Source organism: Cimex lectularius, unplaced genomic scaffold (genome assembly GCF_000648675.2).
Source record: "Cimex lectularius strain Harlan isolate CLEC.00 unplaced genomic scaffold, Clec_2.1 scaffold44, whole genome shotgun sequence".
NCBI classification, from domain to species: domain Eukaryota; kingdom Metazoa; phylum Arthropoda; class Insecta; order Hemiptera; family Cimicidae; genus Cimex; species Cimex lectularius.
Genome location: NW_019392639.1, coordinates 203733 through 225654, shown reverse-complemented (window position 1 = coordinate 225654; position 21922 = coordinate 203733). Strand labels below are relative to the sequence as shown.

Genomic DNA, 21922 nt, shown 5'->3' with positions numbered 1-21922 from the left:
ATCTGATAAATAAGTTTTTTGTGGAAATTAATGATCAACTCTCTTTTCATAACTAATTTGTTATCGCCAGACCATAGGTAATAGAAGTGTTATGACTTTTCAAGCGAAACCACAGGACGAAAAATGTCAATTTTTAAGTTTCCAATAAAAAAAGCTTAGTTAAGTACGCCAACCGTCAATTCTTTTACATTCTTTCTCGCGTTTTAGCTCCTATAATTTCTTTTCCTGTTTTATTAAATCAATAATAAATTTTACGAATGAAAGGATTACCAATGGGGTCTCCATTATCCCCACTTTGTGCTGAAATATTCATGGATAATTTCGAAAAAAATCGTTTCAAATCAAAGAAGAAAATTAATTAAATCTGTTCATTTCTGGAAACGCTATGTAGACGATATTTTATGCATATGATCGGGAACATTAGAGGCTCTCAAAGAATTCCTCCAACTAATTAATTTTCTGCACCGTAATATAAATTTTACATTGGAAATTGGTGAAGATGGTTGTTTGAACTTTTAGACCTAAAACTGTCCATAATAAACAACCTAATAGAAATAGACGTATATAGAAAACCCACAACTACAGACTCTATGATACCAGCGGATTCTTCCCACCCATCGTCCCAAAAGGCTGCTGGTTTCATTTGGCTCATAGACCGGATGTTAAAACTTCCGCTAACACCTGATAACTATAAAAAATAATTAAAAACTATTAAAACCTTAGCAAAAAACAACGGGTATCAAGAAATATTTATTGATAGGTTGCTAGTTAAAAGAATAAAAAAATTAACTTTAAACGAATCAACAATAGGACTCAGCCACCCCACCACAAATGAATCATTAGGTTTCCGTTGTTTGCCATACATTGGTGAATTATCGGAAAAAGTTAGTAAAATTTTTAAACAAGGAGGTTTTAGAAGTACGGGTTCACTTAAAAACATTCTCTCAAAACCTAAAGACAAAGTAGACAACTTGGCAAAAAGCGGGGTTTACCAACTCAATTGGACTGATTGTGATATTAAATATATAGGACAAAGCAGTAGAGAAATAAAAACAAGAAGAAAAGAACACTTGCCTAAATCGAGCAAATTTTCGGAATTTACGGACCCTCTAAAAGAAACAAAATATAATTTCAATTCAAATCTAAATGCAAGAAAGAGTGTTACATAGTTTCAACAAAGGGAAAGAATTAAATTGATTTGAGACATTTGAAATTAAAAAATGTAAAATTGAACATGGTGATAAATGGAATAATAATAATATAACATATTTTGATCTACCTCCCATTTTAAATATGTACATAAATAATATCAAACATCCAAATAAATAATCTAATTATTTTAATTGTTATTATTTTTATAGTAATATTAAGTATTTATAATTCTAATATTTATTTGTGTTATAATTTCCGCGTTTCGCACGTTCAAATTGAGCGTCATTAAAAAAATCAGCTGATAATTGGAACGTCGCGTTGGCGGAGGCATCAGCGGGTTCACTTTGGCAAATTAATGTCGAAAGACGTGGTTGTAGAAGACCTTCAACCTGATGATGAGCTAAAAGGCTCGAAATCCGGATCGTTGCAAAACAACTTACTGTGAGTAGGAACTATCTTTTTAAAAAGGATTGAACACCACACTCACTCCATCATTTATCATTTCTATTTCTTTTCCTGTTTCTCATGTTAAGTTATGATATACGGGGACGGGCTCTCATTCGCGCTAATAAATTATATTCCGTTTGTATTCGTACTAATAAGTAACTTCCACTCGTCGTTTTTCATTCTCATTCCCCCAAAATACTCTATATTCCTTTATAAGATATTATTTTCTAATCCTAGCAAAAAACCAATCTCATATATACAATAATTTCGAAATACATGCGCAACATAGGCAGAAAAGAAGATTAAAACATGTGTAAATGACTTTTTTTCAGTTCTTAAAACTTATTGGGGAAGAACGGGCAAACACGTCTATTATTTTTCCATTTTTTTAGTGTCACGAAATTTTTTTAATTAAAATTGGTAAGCCCTTGCCGAAAAACCACCCTTTGTAAATTGTAAAATAGTCGTACTATATATCGTATTATTATCGTATAAAACTCGCAGTAATATTTATTAATTAACATGATTGCATAATTAATCAAATTCATCTATTTCTAATTGTAGCAATAATCTATATCTAATATTTATATACTCTTGTATAAATGTAACTTAAAAGTTATAAAACTGTAAACTCAACAGCAAGGCTAAATACAGTCCATAAAATAAAAATTTCTTTAAACATGTTTATTATTAATAACTTTTGTATATGTGCAAGAGGGGTTGCGGTTATGGTGTGAAACCGGATTCTGCTTGATAAACAAACAGGAACGCATTCGGACAAACATTCAACACGGGTCTCGCTTGCTTGTCAACCATCCAGCGAATCCAAATATTCACGCTCGGGAAATAAAATGTATGTTGTTTTACCCGTTGAAAAATTCCTGTTTTTAAATTGAAATGTTAAAATTAAAACAGATTTATCACATGATAATGCGTTTCATAAATCCCCCAATATTGCTTCAAAGGCTAAGAAGAGTTTACTTCCTTTTGACTTTATTTACTTTGATTTCACTGAAAGATTTTGCACAAAAAAATAGTTGAAAAGTTCTTGTTGATTGTAAACGAAATTTTCAAAGTAATATATGACGTTATAATGGATTTTTATAAAATTTTGTAAGTCAAACAATATTTATTCGAATGTAACAAGTGTTTGTTTAAGGTTATCAGTATTTTTTTAATACATAAAACATGAACCAATATTTTGGAAATCGAGAATTTTTAAGATAACATGTCTCCCATTATTAAAATAATTTGAATTGTCAATATAATTCAACTTTTCATGAAAATATTATTCTTTGTGAATGAAAGGCAAATAAAAATATTTTATTTTCATAAATTGATAAAAATACACTAGTTTCGTGACCAATTATTATATTTCAATTAATTAAGGTTTTTAGTTGAGATAAAAATTCAGTGTCATGAGCGGGATTCGAACCCACGACCTTCGACTAAGTATGCCGCTGCTCTACCACTTGAGCTGGTATATTTTATTTAAGTAAATGTAAATTTAAGTAAAGTAACTAAGTATACCTTCTTTAAACCTCACCGTGGCCATTTCAATTGTCGCCGAGAATCAAATAGATTACACGACATTTGAAAAATGACAAAAAGGAGGGAAAATTCAAAAGGTGGGGTTGAGATGGGAAGTTAGTGCACGATAACTCAAGTGGTAGAGCAGCGGCTTATCAAGCCGAAGGTCGTGGGTCCGATCCCGCTCGTGACACTGACTTTTTTATCTCAACTAAAAACCTTAATTAATTTATTGATAAAAATTATTATTTAATAAGTATACATAATAGACTAAGACAATTATACAATGTGTTCGGCTACTTGGGTTGCAAACTTTGCCAGTAGATTCTACATTCAAAATGGACCAAAAGGTACTAATTAATTTTGGCCCGAATCTCAACAGTTTCGGAGTTATTTCACTTTTTCTGATTTTTTAATATTTCATGACTTTGCTTCACATAAACAATGATAACTCCAAAACTAACAGGTTTTAGACAAATCCGTTGAGACCATTGAAAAGTACGTTAAATTTCTAATAAGATGTAATCAATATTTAACTTGTAAACGTTAGTGAAATAAGCGTTTTAATAGCGAGAACTTTCAATAACTATTTTTCAAAATTTACAAACAACTATGGTGATTCTAAACTACTATTTACAAACCTAAAGACCAGCCAATTTAAAAAAACGTACTCCATTCAATATCCTTCTTAGTGGTGAAATTGCTTTACTTTTTCAAAGATGAAGAAATTGATGAACGAAAAGAAAAAACTGTGGTCGAAAGATGGTAAGGTGCAAAATTAAAAAAAATTTCCACCTCACCAATTTTTCGACCACAGTTTTTTCTTTTCCTTCATCACTTTCTTCACCTTTGAAAAAATTAATTAAATATCCTTTGTATGTATATAATATTTTTTTAGTGGTGGATTGCTTTTTTAATTACCTTTTCAAAGATGAAGAAATTGATGAAGGAAAAGAAAAAACTGTGGTCGAAAGACTGGTGTGGTGGAAATTTTTTTAATTTTCCACCTTATCAATCTTTCGACCACAATTTTTTCTTTTCCTTCATCAATTTCTTCATCTTTGAAAAAAGTAATTAAATATCCTTTATATGTATATAATATTTTTTTAGTGGTGGAATAGCTTTTTTAATTACTTTTTCAAAGATGAAGAAATTGATGAAGGAAAAGAAAAAAATGTGATTAAAGGATTAGTAAGGTGGAAAATTAACAAAAAAATTTCCACCTTACCAATCTTTTGACCACAGTTTTTCTTTTCCTTCATCAATTTCTTCATCTTTGAAAAAAGTATTTAAAAAGCGATTGTGCCACTAAAAAGGATATTAAATGAAATGTAACACGAGTAGCCGAATACTATGTATACAGAGTGAGAGGCGATAAGTGTCAAACATTTCAGGAGGTATTTCTACTCACCATATGTAACAAAAATATCCTATAGGTATAGAAACTAGCCAAGTGCTAACCAATAAAACAATTAAAAAAGTACGAGTGAAGTGAGGCTGGCCAAAATGTAGAGATCACTACTTCGATAGGATGACTTTTCTGAGAGGGAATCTGGAACTTTTACTTCTTCTTTGGAGTTCTCTCAGGTTATGGAGTAAAAAAAAGAACGACCACAGTGTAGATATCATTACATTGATAGGCTAATGTTTTTGGATGGGGGCTGGAACTTCGCCCTTTTTTCACGGTTAGGTTGTTGTTGGGAGAGCTTTTTACTGTTACAAATTCCCTGTAGTTTTCAGAAGAGGCGATTTTCTAGCGATTAGTTATACATGGGTGAGCCTAAAGTGTCCTATTCTCAGTTGAATTAAGATTATCTCTTCCTGACTTGTCGCTCCGAAGAAAAAGATGCAGTATTCAGCATTATTTCACGTAATACATTGTATGTGGGATGTAGTAGTTAGTAATGTAGCACGTGTTCATCAATAACACGTTTGGCGGTAATGCGAGAGAAATACCGCCTAACCAGTTTCGAATTTCAAGGTTTGAAGCAAAAATCACTGATTTTGTTTAATGTCAAGACTTGGTTGTTGTCATGTATTTCACCAGCTATTTTCTTTAAACATCATTGATCAGGTTTGAGATGAACGACCCCGACGAGGTAACGGAAGAAGAGAGGGCATGCCTAGCGGCGAAAATAAATGTAAAAAGGGAAAACAGAGGGAAAAGGAGACGAGCCGAAAGTGAGCCGCCCTTTCAGCCCCGACGTACGAACAATGCTCCCACCGGGGCCATTATGATTCTGGGACAAATATAGTTATGAATAAGGGCCCAGGATTAGGAGGCGGGGCCCTTTCGTTAATGGCGATTCCAGGCCAACGTGAACAACTCCAAAACTCCGGGATTTTTCCATTATTCTCAATTGAAAAGTGAATCACTTGACAAATTTCGTAATTTAAATGTGAAACTTAAAGACAATTTTTACGCTTAATGTTAAACCTTGGAAGGTTTGCATATTTAGCCAATTTTTCCTGCCTTCTTTTTTAAGGCTGTTTTGCTTACAAGTCAAAAAATTAGTTTTCGAGCATTCTTGCCATTGGGTCTTAGGAGCCGAGAATATAAAAATTAAATTTTTGGCTTTGTGAAGTATGTATTTCAAGATATATATATTTTTTTTTTAAAGAAAATTTTAATATGAGGCAGATAGGTTTTTGCAGCTGTTTGATCATTGTGGCAGCATGTGCCCTATATAGTGCAGAATTATGGTGACTAGGTGAACTTGATAAAATCCAAATACGGTTTTTTTTAAAACTGAATCATTTACCCCGAAACACCCCTCGTTACTCAATAAATGTTGAATTTGGTATTGAGACTTCTAGTATTCAAATACTGCCAAAAATCTTAAATTGGTTTATAAGATTAAAGCTAGGCGGCGAGTGGTATCGGCGTATCTAGCCGAAGGTCGTGGGTTCGAATCCCTCTCGTGCCATTAACTTTTTTTCAACTCAACTAAAAACCTTAATTAATTGTCATGTATTAATTGGNCTATCTACAAATTTGCCGTGTATTTTTTTTAAATGTATTATAAACGAAAAAGAAACATTGGTTCATTTAATTATTATTTGCCCTGTTTACAAATTTTTGAGCTACTTTGAAATAATTGTCAAATTCATGACTTACTTTATTATATTAAGGAAATATTAACGGTCAAATCATTAGCGTTAAAAGAATAATGTTCTATATGGTGTATTTATTTATTTTACATTTTATTGCTGTATGGTAATAGTTATTTTGTATATTTATTACATTTTTGAGTGGTCATGAGGTTAATCTCTTATTTATAGTTTTTTAAATTTATTTTTGTTACAATTTTGTAAATTTTTTTTTTAGTTTGGAAAAATGTAATAGAAAGCCTAATGTATTCCCCCCCTTATACCTATTGTATTTACAATGATACATTGTAAAAATATAGTATACAACTATCTATCAATCCAGAAACAAGGTTGATAGTAGTTTTTTGCATTCATTTAATGGTTTGATTCAGTAGAGATAATGAATCCTATTCGAACCTTATACTTAAATTTAGATTTTGCCTGTCAAGATTCATCTTGCATTTTCGACTATAAGACAAGATTTATTTAGAAATCGTGAGATGCGGTCTGGTGTGATGTAGGTTTCAGAAAAACATTTTCTTTATCGTGCCAACGTTTCGATCTTTTATGAGATCATCTTCAGGGCCTGGGATTTACAAACGATGTTTACATTTAACAATTACATTTAGGATGTGGAAAAGTGAATTTATACAATGCAAAATCTATTTTATATTCAATCAAAGTATTTCTACTCACTCAAAGTGATTGTCTTCTGTGTAATTGTACCATTCTTGCGAGAGTGCCAGTGAGATTTTGCTGTTTTTTGTTTATATACGTTGGATTTTGAAGGGGTGGGGAAGGANCGAAGGTCGTGGGTTCGAATCTCTCTCGTGCCATTAACTTTTTTTCATCTCAATTAAAAACCTTAATTAATTGTCTGTTTTTACTTATTGTCCTAATGCTGAACTATTGTTCAAACACAAATATCAAATTACTGAAAAGAAGAAAAATCATATTTTTGCTTTACACAATGAGTTATGTTTAAATTTACAATATAACTCTTTTTATTTTTTGAAAATATTTTAATTATTCTCGGTGAAAACTACTTGCTCCAAAATGTACCTATTTTGAAACAAACATATTGGCTCAATTAAGACCTTCAGCAAATATAGAATTAAGGTTTGAAACCGAAGGGACTTTGTATATATAAAACTATCTACAAATTTGCCGTGTATTTTTTTTAAATGTATTATAAACGAAAAAGAAACATTGGTTCATTTAATTATTATTTGCCCTGTTTACAAATTTTTGAGCTACTTTGAAATAATTGTCAAATTCATGACTTACTTTATTATATTAAGGAAATATTAACGGTCAAATCATTAGCGTTAAAAGAATAATGTTCTATATGGTGTATTTATTTATTTTACATTTTATTGCTGTATGGTAATAGTTATTTTGTATATTTATTACATTTTTGAGTGGTCATGAGGTTAATCTCTTATTNTAAACTCGCGTAAATGTTTCCCATAATCGTGTTTATTTTTCTAACAAAAAAACAAGCAATAGACGTTGTCAGGAATCCTAAGGTAAATACGTGCCACACTTTAAAAAAAGTTGAATAATTATTTCAAAAGTAATGTAATTAATTACAAAACCCACGTTTTGTAATTATTTGCTTGATAGTAGTTTTTTAGAAGGTTGATAGTAGTTTTTTGCATTCATTTAATGTTTTGATTCAGTAGAGATAATGAATAATCCTATTCGAACCTTATACTTAAATTTAGATTTGCCTGTCAAGATTCATCTTGCATTTTCGACGATAAGACAAGATTTCACTTGATAAATTAAATTAAAATTAGTTTATTTTTTTGGTTGTGTCTGTGAACAGAATTGCCACCGTTGAGGGCGTAAACTTTACACTGTAACAGGAAAACTAATAATAGAGAGGTGGAAAATTAACCCTTGGGAAACTCCGACCGTTTGTCGGCCTCTTTGTTCGATATTTGCAAGAATGAAAACTCTTTAAAAAATTATTTCTACACTTTTTACAAACAAGTATAATAATTTGAAATGAAATNAATTAGTTTATTTTTGGTTATTCTGGTGAACAGAATTGCCACTTTTGAGGGCGTAAACTTTACACTGTAACGGAAAAACTAATAATGGAGAGGTGGAAAATTAACCCTTGGGAAACTCCGACCGTTCGTCGGCCTCTTTGTTCGATATTTGCAAGAATGAAAACTCTTTAAAAAATTATTTCTACACTTTTTACAAACAAGTATAATAATTTGAAATGAAATAAAATGCTCTTCATAATAAACTCGCGTAAATGTTTCCCATAATCGTGTTTATTTTCTAACAAAAAAACAAGCAATAGACGTTGTCAGGAATCCTAAGGTAAATACGTGCCACACTTTACAAAAAATTGAATAATTATTTTAAAAGTAATTTAAATAATTCAAAACCCACGTTTTGTAATTGTCTGCTTGTCTTCATTGTAAACCGGCCGGTTTTGTTCATCTGCGTTATACGTGCTACGAACAAGACGGGACCGCGGTAGCCGAGGGTCAGCTTGATAAAACTTTCGGCTCTAGACCCCGCGGTCGTGGGTTCGATTCCCACCGTCTTGGTCTTTTTTGTTGTACTGTTTCTAAGCCGTCGCCGGCTCTTTACAGTTTCTTTGGCTTGCTTTGTCTTGCTTTTTTATTATAGACGGAAGCTATAAGAACTTGTGGGACAGAAAGAAGGAACAGCAGAGGAAAGAAGAAAAAAAAATAAATAAAAATAATAATAATAAAAACGAAATAAAATAAATACTAATAATAAAATAAAGAAAGAAATCGCCCCATCGCCACGGGTCCCCCCGGGATACTGTTCCTTCAGCCTTTTCGGCTCCTTACAGCGCCCGGGTGGTCGTTGCGAAAGGGCAACGGAAGGCAAAAAAAAAACAAAAAAAACGATATAAAATAAATAATAATAATAAAATAAAGAAGGAAATCGCCCCATTCGGTTCGATTCCCACCGTCTTCCCAGTCTCATTTGTTCACGCATTATGATCGATGTCTGGTGAAGAATCTAATTTATTAGCGGGAATGTGAGGCATATCCCCGAATTCATTGAGGAACATAGAAAATTCTAGAGTAGAAGGAATAATAACTAGACAAATATGTTTTATTTATTAAGATTTTTGTATGTGTTTGTTATTTGTGTTATTTTATCCTGAGGTACTGAGAGGCTAGCAATAAAATAAAGAAAAGAGAGTCAGTTATCGTTACATAATGCAACGTTATATAATAAAATTGACTGAAGAAACATTGGAAAAAATTAGAAGGATGAAAACGCGAGAACGACGGGAAAAGAATTACTGAACAATGAAGTTTATCGGCGCTAAAAAATAAAATCAAAAATTAACGCATGTATAAATAAAAATATTGTAAGTTTATGGTCTATTTTAATCTATTGAAAACAAGGGAGATTTGAGAAAAGCGTAAAATTATTTGGCCGTTAAGATAATTTTTTTATATTTCTGTTTACTTAAGGTTAGATCGTATTTCTTAAGATCTTATTAGCACAGTGAATACAAATGAAGTACACAAATCAACATCAGATTTTAGCATATGTTATGTATTAGGGTTAGGGGTTAGGTTAGATTAGGCATGGATTAGATTAGTTAGGGTTAGCGTTAGTATTAACGTATCGAAGTCACGATAGCTCAAGTGGTAGAGTAGCGGCTTATTTAGCCGAAGGTCGTAGGTTCGAATCCCGCTCGTGACACTGACTTTTTAATCTCAACCAATAACTTTCATAAATATTAATTAATTGAAAAATGCTAATTGGTCAATCGGACCACGAACTGTAATGGAGTTAGTATTAGCGTTTGGGACTGGTCAGCTTAAATATTTATAAATTAATCAAGAAAAATCATCCAACCAATCACGAAAAGTCCTTATCAGTGAATCAATTCAAGAAGCGTAGAAAATATCTGTTAGAATTTTTTTATGTCAATTTTGTTATCAATAATTTCAATACGTTTACTACGTTCATTGACATGGTTCTGATTACTACCGATTATATTGACTTTTTTATACTTCACAGGACCACTTGAATTGTTAACTGTTGTATTGTGTGTCTTAAACGTGATGAAACTGATATTTTCTTAAGTAATACAATGGACCGACGGCATTTTGCCTTATCTTTTGAGTTGTTCAGCAAATTAATAAAAATATACAGTAAACACTCAAAGTTCAAGTCATAAAGTGGTTGGGTGTTCGACTCGTATTTACTGTTCTGAGTAAATAACTATACTTAGAGGTAAAATATGTAGTCACCCTCGTTTTTTTAGAACATACTTGCAATTGCTAAAATTGTTATGTTTTGTTGTTTACTGGATATTTAAAAAAATATACGATATAGCTAAATAATAAAAAATTAAAATGAGTAAAACAATTTTACCAAATATCACAATTAATTAAGGTTTTTAGTTGAGATAAAAAAGTCAATGGCACGAGCGGGATTCGAACCCACAATCTTCGGCTAGATACGCCGCTGCTCAACCACTTGAGCTATCGTGACCTCGATCCACTCGGACACTAACTTCCCATCTCAACCCCACTTTTGAATTTTCCCTCCTTTTTGCCATTTTTCAAATGTCGTGTAATCAATTTGATTCTCGGCGACAAATGAAATGGACACGGAGAGCATTAGTGAAGGATACTTCATTTTAAACTTATTAAATTTACTAATTTCGTGGTCCACTTGACCAATTAATATCATACAATTAATTAAGCTTTTTAGTTGAGATAAAAAAAATGGCAAAAAGGAGGGAAATTCAAAAGGTTTGGTTGAGATGGGAAGTTGGTGTCCGAGTGGATCGAGGTCACGATAGCTCAAGTGGTAGAGCTGCGGCGTATCTAGCCGAAGATCGTGGATTCGAATACCGCTCGTGCCATTGACTTTTTTATCTCAACTAAAAACCTTAATTAATTGTAATATAGTAATTGGCCAAGCGGACCACGAAATTAGTGAATTTAGTAAATATGTTCTTTTTGCCATTTTTCAAGGGAAAATTCAAAAAGGTGTGGTTGAGATGGGAAGTTAGTGTCGGAACGGATCGATGTCACGATGTGGTAGAGCAGCGGCGTATTTAGCCGTTTAAGGTGGTGGTTCGAACCAGCTTGTGACACTGACTTTTTTATCTCAACCAAAACCTTAATTCATTGAAAAGAATTTATTTGGTCAAGCGGACCAGGAAACATAATAAAATGAATAAAATATTCAATTAAGTTCTGAGTATTTCCTCCTCGTACGTCGTTTACCGCTAGCATTCGACGTGGAATTGATCTTATGACGTTTTGAATGTACAGCTGACGAATTCTTCAATTCAATTCGTACTCTTAATTCCTGCAAATTCTCTGGCATCACTGGGCGACGTTCACCCTCTTTGGCAACTCGTCCCAAAGGCTTTCGATAAATCGGGTTTACTTCCTGGCCATTGCAAACTTATTGAATTGAACCCAGTTCAAAGTACTCACCAAAAATCCTAGCTTGTGAGTACTTGCACAAAAATAAAACCGTCGCCAATTAGAGGTATATAAGGAACTTCTGATAACACATTTTCAGTGTATCGCGCAGATATTAGGGCACCCTCGATGAAGATCAACTTCGTGCGACCGTCCATAGAAATGCCTGCCCAAACCAAGACACACCCGTGCATAGCTTCTCCGAAGAGAAAATGTTGCGGGGGATATCGCTCTCCTGTGCTTCTGTCAGTAGTTGAACAAGGATGAAGCGCCAAAACAGTCCCCGAAACCAAATCTGCACCCATAAAAGTTTATGGTGGCTGTTTGTTGGTGTACTGCTGGGTTTATTCACTATAATTTCCTGAATTATGGTGATATTACAGTAGAGAAATATTGACAAGAAATTGACAAATTACACGAGAAACTGTAACTTCATTGTCCAGAATTGGTAAACCGTAAGGGACCGATAGTTCTTCACGATAACGCCAGGCCACATGTCGCAATGCCAACCCTGCGGAAACTTAAGTAATTAGAATATGAAACTTTGGTGGCGTCGGTGGCGGCAACGGTTTAGGCGTTGACACGTTGCTCATCACTGTAAGGTGAAGGTCCCGGGTTCGAATCCAGCGGCCCTGCAAACACCGGAACCCTGAGGGTTTTTTACACAACCTCTGCTGTTGCGAACCCTCGTAAAAAAGTTTTTAGAGAACGCGGTGAAGCCAAAACCTCCTTTTAAGTCTTTATTGTGAGTCGAAATAAATATTTTTATGCCAGCGGAATATAAGCTTATTACTCGTTGACAAAGATGTACCGATTGGGATGGAAAATATTTCGAATTATTTTCTATATTTTATAAAAATTATAATACTTTTGACTGTCTTTGTAAAACCTGAATTAGTTTTGCACCAGCCCAATATTTGTCATTTTTATTCAAAGGAAATGAGGCAGCCAGAGTCGATTGTCGAATATTTTTAGGTCTAATGAAAACACAGAGGCAAAGTTTTGTATTTTAAGCAAAGCTATAAAACCCTAGGTAGAAACATGAAGAGAGCACGAAATCCTCCTTTATTTCAAATCAAAGAGATATGTTTCTCTTTTTACCGAATTTCCAAAAATAATAACACACAGGTTTATCCAAGGCCTCGATCCATCGGACGAATTCCGGTGCAAACACGGGCCCGGAGAACGGATGCGGCCCGAATTGTTCAAATACAATGCTTTTCAACTTCCCGTCAAAACTCGATTCATAAGGAAATCGAACCGACGTCCTGTTCAATACGGCGCATCTCTTGTTTTTCAGCAGAAACAGAACTTCATAAATGATTATTGCTGACGATATGATCCTGCACCGTTAATCTTCAAGATTACTTTTTTCAACTGAAAAACTGAGATTTTTTTAATTATGGAAGAAATCAACGGAGGTTTTATGTTGAAAAAGCAAACTAAGCCTGAAGAGATTAGCCGCGTTCTGTGGAATATTCCTTAAAAATATTTAATCTGGATTAATTTTTTACCTATCTCACTCTCGTTTAGGATACACAAAAACATTTTCCTTTTCGGCGATTATTATGTAAAAGAAAGACAACAAAGCGTGTTTCAAGAAAAATAATCCAAGAAAACTGATTTACTCTAAGATGTGCTTGAGTAAAATTAAATCATGGTTAGATTTTGTCCTATTATACCCTTCAAATTTTAAAAAATACTACTATTTAATAAAATTTTTTTGTTGATAAAACAGATGGCAATTAGAGAATTAATAACTTATAGAACATGCAGGCTTTACGACCGGCTATTCCACTATTGACCATATACACATAATAAATTAAAAAAAGTCCAGAAATGCAGAAAACCCTGAAACTGAGCTGAATCGTGGAATGACGAAGTTGAAAGCCAAATTCTAGACCAGGAATTTGAATTTAATGTACCATTGACCGNAGGGAAATGATGACGGTGCCATCCGCATATGAGATAAGGATATTTTTGAAATGAGTCTGAAATTCTGATGTCTGGAATGTCTGAAATTAGGATGGAAACCTTCAGGTACCTCTACATTTTGTGATACCTGGCTGATAGTCAAGAGCCACTTATGCTTTGATAGTATCGGCCAGTCAAGTTGGATTTGAGGATGTGGTAGTAGGTAGAAAGAAAGACACGAATTTGCTGGTTTCGGCTGAAATGATGGGATGTTTGTAAAACAAAGGATCGCGGCATCATCAGCATAAGAGGTACGGATAGTTTTAGAAATGGTAACGTCTGGGGTGTATACTATGTGAAAGGTGGGCCCAAATATATTTCCTTGTGCTACATCTTTGTCTGTCTGATATCCGACTAATAAAGAAGAGCCACTGATTACTTGATATAATCTATCCGTTCAGTAAGATTTGAGGATGTGGTAGTAACTAAAAGGGAATACACTTTTACTCTTCAAATCAAAAATGGCTTCTCATTTAGGAATTCACAGAGAAATCCTTCTGAACGACTGTGAGCAGTGGAATGAGATTGTCTGAACCAAAACTGATGGTTGTGAGAATGAAGGATGGAAAAATATGCATAGGATTTTGCTTATTCCAGTCAATTGACTAATTAGACAGTATGTGATGATGTGTATGTAATTTCATGTCTAATTTGATCTGTGTAGTACTCATTATTTCGCCATGAACCAATTCACACATAGTCAAAACATTCAAGCTAGTAACTCTATTCCTGCAATAAGAAATAACCAATCTTACAGTTTCGGAAGTTACCATGTACAATCTGCTTATACCTAATCAATTTAACACTGCAATCGTAGCTGTTTTAGAAGTTTTTATACGCGTGAATAGCCACATCTTGTCCTGTGAAGGCAGATTTTTTACATTTAAATTTAATGCGCTGTACAAAGGGCATCTCCGTGGTTCTTTGTTAGTTAGAATATGCCCATTCGTCATCCTGGTGTGGCTTATTTATCTTATTCGAGACATGTTCATTCTTTTCTGTTCACTCACTCGATGGCCCTCGGTTTGACCAATAATTTTTTCAAATAATTTGTACATTATTCCTAAATTTTTATTTTTGTGTAAAATGGCATTGTTATTGCTCTTTTGGCAGCTCGTTCGGCTTTCATAATTATTTGTTAAATGTACACATACTATAATATATAAATTCTCATAAAAATCAATAAAAAGATTATTTATTAACTTTCAATTAATTAAGGTTTTTAGTTGAAATAAAAAAGTCAGTGCCACGACCGGGATTCGAACCCACGATCTTTGGCTTGATACGCCGCTGCTCTACCACTTGAGCTATCGTGACTTCGATCCACTCGGACACTAACTTCCCATCACAACTCCACCTTTTGAATTTTTCTTTCTTTGTGCCGTTTTCAAATGTCGTGTAATCTATTTGATTCTCGGCGACAAATGAAATGGCCATGGAGAGCTTTAGTGAAGGTATACTTCATTTTTACTTATTAAATTAATTAATAATAATTAATATCTTGGATCTCAACCGCACGGACACCAACTTCCGATTACACGTCATTTGAAAAATGGCAAAAAGGAGGGAAAATTCAAAAAGTGCGGTTGAGATGGGAAGTTGGTGTCCGAGTGGATCGAGGTCACGATAGCTCAAGTGGTAGAGCAGCGGCGTATCAAGCCGAAGATCGTGGGTTCGAATCCCGCTCGTGCCATTGACTTTTTATCTCAACTAAAAACCTTAATTAATTGTAATTACTGATTTTGTTTAATCTCAAGACTTGGTTGTTTTCATGTATAGTTCACCAGGTATTTTCTTTAAACATCATTGATCAGGTTTGAGATGATCGACCCCGACGGAAGAAGAGAGGGCATACCTAGCGGCGAAAATAAATGTAAAAAGGGAAAACCGACCTCGATCCACTCGGACACTAACTTCCCATATCAACCCCACCTTTTGAATTTTCCCTCCTTTTTGCCATTTTTTAAATCCTGCTCGTGACACTGACTTTTTTATCTCAACTAAAAACCTTAATTGATTGAAAGATTGGTCAAGCGGACCACGCAAACTAGTGAATTATTTATTAACATTTTGAATACTAATCCTGACATAAATGATGCTTATATTTTTTTAAAGAGTTTAAATCGATAAAACTATTTTATAACGCTGATTTTTAATTCTTAGCTTTAAGTTTGAAACTTTTTCAATTTTTCCCCATTCATATGCGTTTTCTCTTTTTCCGAAGTTTAAAAGTTTGCTTTTATTTCACGTTATCGGAACAATCCATAAATTACTTGTTTTATGGGAGAATCTTTGCTTATTTTAACAGCCCAATTGAAAGGAAAAGTACTACAAATTTGATGTATTTTTTGTTCATTTTACTTACAGCGAGAATGAATTGAAACTGAAAACCTTTCTCATAATAGATAAAAATAAATCGCAATGACAGTCATGTTCCATTTTAACTGGAAGTTTAATTCAACGCGACCATACGCGCTTTTTCTATTGTTATTACAAATTGTCTTCGTAAAGTTTTTAGACTGACTTTTGTTTATAACTTTTGATTGTCCCACACTGCTAAAGGGGATAAAATGACTAGTATTTATAGAACTTTATATTTACCACGTGTGTATTATACACATTGAGGTTATATGAGATCGTAAAATAAGAGTCTTGGGCCGCAATATTTCGCGACCTCAATGTTTTTACAAAACCACGAGAAATAAACGAAAACTATGTATATTTTATATTATCTTGTTGAAGTTTAATAATTTATTTTTCCTTTCAGATCTTTAATAAAAACGATCAGTCTAATTTATTTAACACCAAAGAAAAACGGGAAATTATTAAGTTGTTTAGAAACTAACATCTAAACGTTGTTAGATAACTTAGAAAACATTAAAAACTTAGAAACTAACAACTTGTTTTAATTTTTTTATTGATAAAAATTTCAACTTCCTAATTGTACCAATTGAAAATTTTAATTAATTATTATTTTTAAATCCATTGCAGTTTGTGGTTCGATTGACCAATAATTTTTTCTTTCAATTAATTAAATTTTATAAAAAGGTATTAGTCGAGATAAAAATTAATTAATTAAAAAAAGTTAATTGGTCAATCGGACCACGAACTGCAATGGATTTAATACCTAAACTGAAGTATATCTTCAGGAAAGCTATCCGTGGTCATTTCATTTGGCGCCGAGAATCAAGTAGATTCGACTACATTTGAAAAATGGCAAAAAGGATGGAAAATTCGAAAGGTGGGGTTGAGATGGGAAGTTAGTGTCCGAGTGGATCGAAGTCACGATTGCTCAAGTGGTAGAGGAGCGGCGTATTTAGCCGAAAGTCGTGGGTTCGTATCCCGCTCGTGACACTAACTTTTTTATCTCACCCAATATCTTTCATAAAAATTAAACCCAACTACTTGAATAATACTAATAAAAGCTTCGCTAGAGTAAAATGTTGGTGGTATATGTCAGAGGTCCCGTTTTTCTTCACACTATCTCACTCTGGGCTGTCAAAAAACCTCAAACACAACCTTGACTCATTCGAAAACGAAATTTTAGTTCAATTTTGCTCAGACTAATTGATGTGATTTCTTGTAAAGCTAGATCGAGCTGTTCTGTGCCTTGTCGGAATTTCCGGACCAAGGACAGGCGTTGTCGCACTTAATCAAGCTTCTGAAAGTAAACCGACACGTTTCTTCAGAGGTAGAATGTCGATAACGGAATATATTCGAAACAATAAAACGATCATCTCCCTGACGTGTGGCGACCTGATCCATACCATCTTGAAAAACCTCCAGTATCTTGGTAGCGATGGAAGTCCATTCGATCAGTTGTTCCGGGAATGTTAAGCACCCTGGCCACATACACAAATGCTACGATTTCAGCCGAATCTGTATCACTTAAAACGATCACTCAAACAAATTTGAAACTTAAAATTTTAAAACGTAAAAGAATTAAACCACAGAAACGTTAGAAAGAAGCTTTTCATAAAAACCAGCAAAGAAGAGATCGACTATTAAAAGATTTATTGACGAAATCCAACTGTACACAAGTAGGAGATTGTATCTATGTTTAATTGATCTCTAATATCTTTCAATTAATTAAGGTTTTTAGTTGAGATAAAAAAGTCAGTGACACTAACGGATTTCGAACCTACGACCTTCGGCTAAATACGCCGTTGCTCTACCACTTGAGTTATCGTGACTTCGATCCACTCGGACACTAACTTCCCATCTAAACCCCACCTTTGAATTATCCCTCTTTTTTGCCATTTTTCAAATGTAGTCTAATCAGGATTCGATTCTCTGAGACTTATGAAGTGGCGGGGAGCTGTTAGTGAAGTGATACTTCTTTTACTTATCAAATATTAATCCAGTTATGTTTAGTAGTCTAATTGACCAAATTACTACTTTCAATTAATGATTCTTTGTATGGTCTTGGTTGAGATGAAAAAGCTAGTGTCACGAGTGGGATTCGAACCCTTCTGCCTCAAAATTATCTTCTTTTTGCTAAGCTACAACACTAAAGCCATGCTGAGTACAAGGACAAAGATGAAAACCGAATTGATGACAAGGAGTTTGAATTTCATGTATCGTCGGTCGAAATATCCACAGAAAGAATCCTGTAAGGTTATAAGCAGGTCGGTTGGTCAAATCCTTCCAGCGTCATCGTCAAACCCGAACTATATTCCTAAATTACTTTATTAGCTGTTGGTTGTTTCTTTGTAATCTCTTGTTCATAGTTGTCATTTATGTACCAACTGCCATTGAAAACACAAATGAACCTTTTTTAAATTTGCAATATATTTGATGAATAATAACCATTTTGGAATTTGTAGCAAATTGTTTGGTAGAATCGAAACGACTGAGCCAACAATCAACAGCTCATGATTAGCTTTTGCTACTGACTTTCTAACAAGGTATTGAAGATCACTATTTATTATTCTATGTGTAATTTTTAATAGAAAGTTTGCAAAATAGAATACTGCTCAGAGTTTTTGTACCATGGTTCTGCTTGTTGTGGAAAACAGCTAACCAGATGAAAACAGCAGTTTTAAACAACTCCTCTTCCGTTTTTAGGCAGTTTAGATCGTTAGAAATAAGAGGAACGTGACTGTCTTGTATGAATTTATTTGGGAGATTTATTCGACCATGATATTAAACAAAAGATAAATTGTTGTAATTGAGGGTGGCTAGAAATGGTTTGTTAGCATAAAACACCCATTTCACGTCGTTTTTTTCCTTTTTCGTTTCCCATATGGACATTTTTTTTAGGTTAATTTGCTTGTCAATGGGCCAATCAGTATCAAATTCTAACCATTCAACACTCGTTCAATTGCTCGTTGAGGATGAGGAGGGGGAGACAAGCGAGGCTGGAGTTCAAATATTGATTTCTCTAGAAATCGCCGAGGCAAGAAAGGCCCTCCAACTCGGTTTGCAACTATTAGACGTTGCAGATATATGAGAAAAGTTGGCCGCTTAGATCTAACACTTCCTTTCTTCATCCAATTTCATTCTGTACGCGTCTTGCGCCATCCCTCCGCAATCTGTTCCTTTTCAAAGCCACACGTTTTTTTACCACCTAGACTTCGGCTTTTATTGCCGACGGTTATATCGCAAATGAAAATATGAAGAAATATTTTATATTTTATTGCCCGTCGATTCTAAACATTTTCTCGTTTTTCTAGGAAGGAAGATATGGGGTCGACTTGTTGCAAGCGCTTCCAAAGCCCCTACAGCCCGAAGATACCGGATTTCAACCAGATTTTCATCAACTGCGCTGAGCAGGTACGTGGAATATATTTTATACTTGTTTTTTGAGACTTTTATATTTTTTTCTCTACATAACAGAAATATCTCTTAACCAATAGTATAATTCACCACCAGTTTATATTCATTTTAACATAATGTTTGGTATTTATTGTATTATTGTATTGTATTCTATTAGGCATTTATTACATTATAAAAAAAACCGCTTTAACTGGGAGGATTTGAAAAATATTTTGTAACGAAATATTATTGGATACCCAATTTTTATAGAATAGAAAAGAAATGATTTTTATTTCTTTTCCTCACAATAACAACATACAAATATGAACTGTACAAAAAGCTATACACATTTGAGATATCATCTGTCTGCGGAAGTTGGCACCCATAATATATACATAATATCCAGGGTGACTGGCGATTATGGTCAAATTTCAGGAGGTTTTTCTACTCACCTGAACAAAAAACTTTCTATAGACCCTTGTCCAAATCTCAACGGAAATGAAGTAATTTCAGGTTTTGGGAGAACCAGTTTCCCTCAGTATCTGATTAAGTCGTTGAAAGTGCGATCTGCTGGAACGTCTCAATGTGAAAAACGAGCTTCGTGTTCTCCCCTTGCAGCAGTAGCATTACCATTGCAGTAACCGTGAATGAGTGCATATCAGTGTGCAAAAACCCAAAACCTGAAATTACTTCTTTACCGTTGAGATTTGGACAGGGGTTTTATAGGAAGTTTTTATGTTGCACATGGTGAGTAAAAAAACCTGAATTTTCTACACTTATCGCCAGTCACCTGTATGTAAGAGGAATTGAATCATATATTAATTCAATTACAGAAAATATAACAATAAAATAAACAAGCGTTTATTACAATTTCTCAAAATGTAAGAAATCATTTAGTTTAATATATATCCATAGCCCATTTATAGCCCATAACAACTATTAATAAATACATAAATATTGTATGCAGTTTTCAATTAATTAATATTTATAAAGGTATTGGTTGAGATTAAAAAGTCAGTGTCACGAGGGGGATTCGAACCTACGATCTTCAGCTAAATACGCCGCTGCTCTACCACTGGAGCTATCGTGATATCGATCCACTCGGACACTAACTTCCCATCTCAACCAACATTGAAAAATGGCAAAACAGGAGGTAAAATTCGAGAACTGAGGTTGAGACGACCATCGACGCCGTCCCCCTTTTGTCGTAGTTGTCTGAACTTTCAATTTACTTTCAATTAATTAATCTGTATTTAAGGTATTGGTCGAGATAAAAAAAAGTCAGTGTCACAAGCGGGATTCGAAAGGTGGGGATTGAGATGGGAAGTTAGTGTCCGAGTGGATCGAAGTCGCGATAGCTCAAGTGGCTGAGTAGCGGCGTATTTAGCCGAAGGTCGTGGGTTCGAATCCCGCTCGTGATGCTGACTTTTTTATCTCAGCCAATACCTTTCACAAATATTAATTAATTGAAGAATTGGTCAATCGGACCACGAACTGTAATGGATTGTATACAGTACTCAATTTAACATTCACAAAATAAATAGCCTTTGAATAGCATTAACAATCACACACATTAATAAGTTATAGATTCAAATAGTAAAACACGAGAATAAATAAATCAACAGATGAATAAACAAATAAATAAATACTTACTTATATTAATTTAATAATTAAATTCTTGTGTCTATTGATTTCTATATTTTAATCCATAATTTTATAGTTCCTGCGAATTTCGTCCATTTAAATATTGGAGAAATGTATTCCAATTTAATTCGAATGCACGTAAAAAAGTTGTTCTTTAGTTCCGCAGAATTGGGCAGATACATGCAAAACGGAAGACAGTTTCATCTGCTAACATATTGCCTAACACTTATGCCTCTCCTCGTTTCTAGTGTATGAACAATTTAAATTTAACATTTCACTCCTAGTTTCATTTTTATAGACATAAAACACCTTCCTGAACTGTCTTTAAATACGTGTTTTCTTCTAAGTCGGTGTTGATAGCTTTGTATAGTGAATGAAAACGCGTGCGCTCTCTCCTACAAATGAGACCCTGTCTGAAATTTATTAAATAGATAGATATATAAATAGATAAAACGATAAATAGGTAAATAGGTAAATAAGTATATAAGTAAATAGATAAATAGGTAAATATATGAATAGGTAAATAGATAAATAGATAAATATATAAATAGAATAATGGATAAATGGATAGATGGATAAATAGATAAATAGATTTAAATCTTCTAGAAAGTTATCTACATATATGCTATTTTTTATTAATATAATTTTTTAATATCATCTAATTTTTACACATTTGTTAACTAACGAATCATACCAAAAGATTTTTTTTGTCATTATCTCTTCTATTAATTTCTTCCTACGCAATTTTTATGTTTGCAACAGGAAAGATGAAAAATCGTCATTATGGCAGTCAGCCAGAATCCCTTGCTTGAGCTAACATTATCCCACAGGGTTTAAATTCTCGTAAAGTGTGAACTTTTATTGTG

At 33.6% G+C, this 21922-nt stretch overlaps 1 protein-coding gene across 1 annotated transcript in view; it reads left to right on the top strand.

Moving 5' to 3' along the window:
* The window catches only part of LOC106665412, an 85953-nt gene that overhangs the window by 35491 nt on the left and 28540 nt on the right, over positions 1-21922 (top strand). The window contains exon 2 of the mRNA XM_014391829.2: positions 19331-19430. Within this exon, the coding sequence (XP_014247315.1) occupies positions 19341-19430 (90 nt within the window). The 5' untranslated portion in view covers positions 19331-19340. The remainder of the gene's footprint in view (positions 1-19330; positions 19431-21922) is intronic.